Genomic DNA, 6,000 nt, shown 5'->3' on the forward strand with positions numbered 1-6,000 from the left:
GCCTATAAATCAGTGTTATGTTTAATGATGACACTTGGAGAAACGTGTTGTGAGCCTGATAGTTGCTAACCAAAATTATGGTACCAGGCAACTGGGATGTGTGTGAATGTAAGTTATTGACATGAAAACTGGACTGAAATGTTATTTTCAACACGGCTGAAGTGTTGAAAATAAATCTGTTCAGGAGGCACCGTTTGAAACTCTCACACCCTTTCTTTTTTGTAATGGTTTTATGGTTTTAATTGCAGTTTTATAAGGAAAACTCTTTTGTCGGGTAAAGGGGGTACTCGGATTCAAAAATCTGGTAAAGGGGGTACTCAAGCCAAAAAAGATTGAGAAACACTGAACTAGCCGATCTACATCGACACGTTGTGAGCTTGTAGATCGTCTTTAACTATTTTAAAATGTTTTTCAAAACAGTAAAAAAAATTGCAAAATATTTGGGGTAAGGCAGTTCGCAAGATAGGGCCCTATGTCTAAAATGACGAAGAAAGGGGACAGTTGTTGTCTGGTCCTTCCTATAGATCCTGGGTCTGATGGTGGTGCGTAAGCTGCTGGACAAGGTGTTCTCCCAGCACGACCTGGCCTGGCTGGACGACATCCTGCCCGACAGAGAGCACAAGAAGAAGAAGGGCCAGGAGGCGGCCAACGATGAGGAGGTGAGACTCAAAGATGCACTCTGTCTGTTTGTTTTCCTGGGACTCTTACTGTATCTGTGGCCGCTAGGTCAGTGTTTCTCAAACTTTCACATTTCAAGGTCTCCCCTTAACTCTTGACAGTGTACAAATGGAACCAAATGAACCCTGACGGGTTCATTTGGTTCCATTTGTACACTGTCAGAGTTACAGACTTGTATGGGTCCATTTGTGGGCGGCATAGCTCAGGGGTAGAGAAACTGGTATTAGAGCACGAAGGGTATAAATCCCGAAGGGTTCCCAGTTCGAATCCGGGCTCCCCCTGAGTTAATGTCGAAGGGTCCTTGGGCAAGACTCTGAACCCCTAATTGCCTCCGGTGAGTAGGTTGGTGCCTTGCATGGCTTCCTCCGCCACCGGTGTATGAATGTGTGTGTGAATGGGTGAATGTAATGCACAATCTATGTAAAGCGCTTTGGATTAAAAGCGCTATATAAATGCACCATTTACCATTTACCATTTTAGACCCCCCCTAAAGGAACCCACAGAGTCCCTTTGAATCCACTTTGAGAACCACTGCACTTGGTAACTAATATATAACTAATTATGTGACTAATATGGAACTAATAAGGAACTAATGTGTTACTGTATGTGTTACTAATAGGTAACTAATATGTCACTAATATACTGTATGTTTGTCTTCTCTGTTCCACAGTGTTGCTGACGAGGCACTGTATAACACTACTTACTACTGTCTGTCTGTCTGTCTGTCTGTCTGTCTGTCTGTCTGTCTGTCTGTCTGTCTGCCTGCCTGCCTGCCTGCCTGCCTGCCTGCCTGCCTGCCTGCCTGTCTGTCTGTCTGTCTGTCTGTCTGTCTGTCTGTCTGTCTGTCTGTCTGTCTGTCTGTCTGCCTGCCTGCCTGCCTGCCTGCCTGCCTGTCTGTCTGTCTGTCTGTCTGTCTGTCTGTCTGTCTGTCTGTCAGTGTCTCTCTTCCAATGTCATTCCATAAAACGTAGTCATGTTGAAAGGGGTGTAAGTGATATTACTTTTAAATAAATGTTAGCTCTAAATATGTTGCTACATAGTATCTCAGGTATGGGGGATCTCCCTGTTACTGAGAGAGAAAACCTAGGCTGGCTCTAGGAGAAACAACACTGGAAGTGGAACGATGTTAAATGATCTATTGGATATTCTATAGGGAAAACAATCCTATGGGAGCATGGTATCCCAACTGGAAGTCTTCTGTTTACTAAAGACCTGGAGGGATGGAGAGATCCCTCCCTTTTACTGAACAGATATAATGTTCACAATATAGCAACAATAATTATACATATTAAACCGTTCTACAAACCTTGTTTTTGTTTTTACAAAAAAGCTACCACTCGCATCCCTTTTAAATCCAGCACATGAAGCATGGATGTTGGAAGCCACCGGTGGTGTGTTTATGCCTATACAGCCTTTACGCCTTGGCACAGGGTTCCCCAATTAGTTTTCCCCAAGGGTCGAATTATGTCTAGGGTACCAAGCCGAGGGCCACAACATCACAGGGGGCGACGGTGGCGTTCCCACTACTCCAGCGACAGTTTTCGTTGTTGTTGGTTGAAAATCTTGTATGTCCAAAACCGTTCGTTTTGAATTTATCATTTTAAAAATGATTTAAACTAGTGAAAACAGCCGATCTACAAGCACACAACGCCTCGCACCGCAAGGCGGTGTGTGCTTGTAGATTGGCTGTTTTCACTACTTTTGTGCGACAGCCTTGTATGATTTGCGAAAAAACGTACACATTTGGAGATACGATATTTCCACCCGACAACGACGATATACTAGTGTTGTTGCTGCTTTTATACCACCAATATTACTGGGGTTGGAGTGGGCCAGACAGTAGCCCCCCGCGGGCCGCAAATGGCCCGCGGGCAGCCTCTGCCTTAGCAGTTCTTCAAAGGTTCCTCTTGGTGAGTTCCTCTGATCTGTTCTGTCCACTAGGTGGTGCAGTAAAACACTTACTGTGGAGTTTGGGGTGTGATTCCTCTATACCACTGTTTCCCAAATAGTGGGTTGCGACCCATTTGTGGGTCACGGACCAATTTTTATGGGTCACAAGTCTCACGACTAGAGTAACAATCCCATTTTCTTTCAAAAGATGGAAATTCTTGAAATTATGCCTTGTTATTTTTTTGAAATAAAATAAATGAATGAAGAATTATATACATTTTCAAACAAACACATCAAAGAAATTCCATAAATAAAATATAATAATACTCAAGAAGTAGTCCCGGGCGAATGTCTAATTTCTCTTTTGGGTCACAGGCTAAAAAGTTTGGGAACCAGACTGTTTCTGAAATAGTGGGTCGGGGCCCATTTGTGGCTCACAATTTGGGTCACAACTTGAGTAAAAATGCCTATTTCTTTTCCTATTAAAAAAAAAAAAAAAAAAAATCATTTTATTTTTAGAAAAAAATCTAAAATGAATTTTATAAAATAAGTTAACACATCTAATAAATTCCATAATTAAGCTCACAACGTGTTGATTTGAGGCGTGTTGTGAGCTTGTAGAACGGGTATTTTCAAATTGCCAATTTGCCAAGTATATACTGGATAGGTCTGAAGTTTCATAATCAAAATCGTCAAAGTAAATAGTAACTAAAGTTTTCAAATAATTGTAGTCGAGTAAAAAGTATCTTTGCCTCTGAGATGTAGTGTACTAGAAGTAAAAGTACCAAAAAACACTTTCCACCACTGAACGCAACCGGTTGCACTTTTGGCATAATGACTAAATTGGGGAGGGGACACCTAAGAAACTACAGCAGTCATATAATTTGGTTTTTGGTTATAATATAACCAAATGATATTACGATTAAGATTTGGAAGCTGATACCAAGATAGCGGTCAGAGGAAACTCACACCTTCCATGTTGATTGGTTCCATTCTCTTGTCACTCAGCCCAAGAGTTCCCTCCCTCCTCCGGTGACGATCCCCATGGAGATCGTAGCCCCACCCACAGACCCACCCCCTACCTCCATAAACCCTGTCTGATTGTGAGTAAACCAAGCCTTTCCCCTCCTCACCCGTCACCTTTGTTTTGAGAGCACTGTACTTTACTGTACCTTTTGAGTGACTTTTTTGAGTGAGACAGATGGAGTGTTAAGGTCCTTATACCCTGGGGGTGTTTTTTATTTTATTTTTTGACTGTTATTTGTGTAATGAGTAGCCTAAATCCACAGAGAACGTGAATATTACATGGAGATAAAGGCACCCAATTCTTATTTGGAACAGGGCAAATTTGTCACCATAGTGTAAAAGCGTCAACCCGAATGAATGAGGCACCAACTATGAATAGCAATTATTATTATTATATTTTTCGTTATATTCCCCCCGGTGTATAAAGACCTTGATGCTTGATTTAAACTTTGTTGCACGCCGATGTTGCGTGCCGAACAACATAGCCCGTCTACGAGCTTACAGCACTTTGTTAGCTTGTAGACAGGATATTTATTTTACGGAAAATGTTTTTAATCATCTTTTTGTGTCAATGTGTGTGGATTTGTGCATGTATTTTATGTATGTACCATGTATGCTTGTTTGGTTTCGTGTTTTGTGTTGTTTTGTTGTGCTTCTCTGCGTGTTTGTTTACAGGAGGTGAACCCCTACTCGATAGTCTCTTCTGATCACGATGAAGCAGACCGCAGGTACTGTATGTGAGCTAAACTCCACATCTCCTACAGCAGTCATTATCAAGCCTTTTTATTTTTTGAGCGGTGGTAAACCGCTCCATAGAGTGGCTGTGCGTGTGTCTGTAGCCTTTTTCCTCAGCGTTTTGCCATAGCAAAACATGTGTGTGTAGCATAGCCTGTACATCCTAGACTCAAATCCTAGTCTGAAGACGTTATGCAAGCACAACCATTGCTCACTTCACATTGGATGTGATTTGTTTATTTCAAGGACCCCCAGTTTGAAATGCATTAGGCAACAGACCCCAGTTTGACAAAACTAAATTATCCTGAACCTCAATCTACACTGTCAATTTAGCTCCAACTATCAATCCTTTAGCTGGGTGTATGGCGACTATCGAAACAAACTTATTTCACAGAGAGGCTAAATCGGGAGAGGTTTACCTGCCAGGCTCGCTGCTTGTCAATTAGTCACTGTTCCAGGATAATGTGTTTTGTTCATTTATTAAAGTTAAAAAGAATGAATTTAAAGGTATCTCATTACAAAATCAACACTGTTGCCCTGTGTGTCTGTTTAGAACAGTGGTTCTCAACCTTTTCAGACCGCGACCACCAAAATAATCATATTTTAACACATGACGTAAGAGTTGAGGCATTACATTTAACACGGACGGTCATATTGTGAAAATAGCAGATCTACATGCTAGCATGTAGATCTGCTATTTTCACAATTTCTGCCTCTAATAATTTGACAATTTGGCCAGTGTTTAATTTGTCATTTTAGAGGTATTAAAAAATCCTTAGATTGTCACTTTAGAAATGTGCAGATACCCTCTATACACTTAAACTTTGTGTTGGTTTGTTTACTGTTGAGTGAGAAAACAGTGTTGCACATTTAGTTAATCATCTGGGGACCACCCCAAAATCATTTGGGGACCCCCCTGGGGGTCCCGACCCACAGGTTGAGAACCACTGGTTTAGAAGACAGTAAGAAAGGGAGAAATGTGTTAACGTGTGTACGTTCATCGTTCCTCCAACTGTTCCAACAGCATCACTCTGCATTTGAAGATCTCCTGCCCCCCCTCTCTCGCCAACTCCAACATGAGCCTCATCGGGCCCGTTGACGGCGCCTCATCGCCACACTCGGCGCCCGGCCAGCCCGTAGCCCGCCTCAACATCCAACAGCACCCGATGTCTGGCCAGCCCGTAGCCCAGCTCAACATCCAGGTGGAGTCGGACTGCGACGACTCCGTCTTCTACCCCAAGCAACACAACCTGGTCCCCAGGATCAGCCTGTACCCCTACAACCACCTGCCCGTCGACACCAACACAGACAATAATTATCCAAATACATTTTCTCAGTTGCGCGATGATTTATGTGGCGAGACAATTCTCTAGTAGGCCATCTTGACAGGGAGATCAGTTTGTTTATTGATTTTATATATATGCAGTATATCGCTTAAACGACCCCTCAGGCCAACATATTTTATATGGAAGGATGATGCAGATCCAAAATGACTGTTACACTTCAAAGGGGTGTACAGTAAGTGATGTTTTTTTTTTTTTTTTAGAAGATAAAATAACTGTTGTTAAAACTATTCCAATAGTAATCATTGCTATGGGGCTGTTAAGTCTGACATCATTTTGTAGGCAGAGGAGAACTTTTGGGGCCAAAAGGCCCCAGCGCCCGTGAATC

General features: G+C 42.3%; 1 protein-coding gene across 1 annotated transcript in view; it reads left to right on the top strand.

Annotated features, from left to right (window-relative positions):
- slc4a5b (solute carrier family 4 member 5b) overlaps window positions 1-5,702 on the top strand; it is a gene marked incomplete at its 3' end in the record, with an annotated part of 35,678 nt that extends 29,976 nt beyond the window's left edge. The window contains exons 23-26 of the mRNA XM_080742868.1: window positions 525-659; window positions 3,577-3,663; window positions 4,270-4,322; window positions 5,354-5,702. Of these exons, the coding sequence (XP_080598994.1) occupies window positions 525-659; window positions 3,577-3,663; window positions 4,270-4,322; window positions 5,354-5,702 (624 nt within the window). The remainder of the gene's footprint in view (window positions 1-524; window positions 660-3,576; window positions 3,664-4,269; window positions 4,323-5,353) is intronic.
- Between the last annotated feature and the right edge of the window lie 298 nt (window positions 5,703-6,000).

This window comes from Nannobrachium achirus (genome assembly GCF_963921795.1).
Source record: "Nannobrachium achirus genome assembly, chromosome: 15".
In the NCBI taxonomy this organism is placed as follows: Eukaryota; Metazoa; Chordata; class Actinopteri; order Myctophiformes; family Myctophidae; genus Nannobrachium; species Nannobrachium achirus.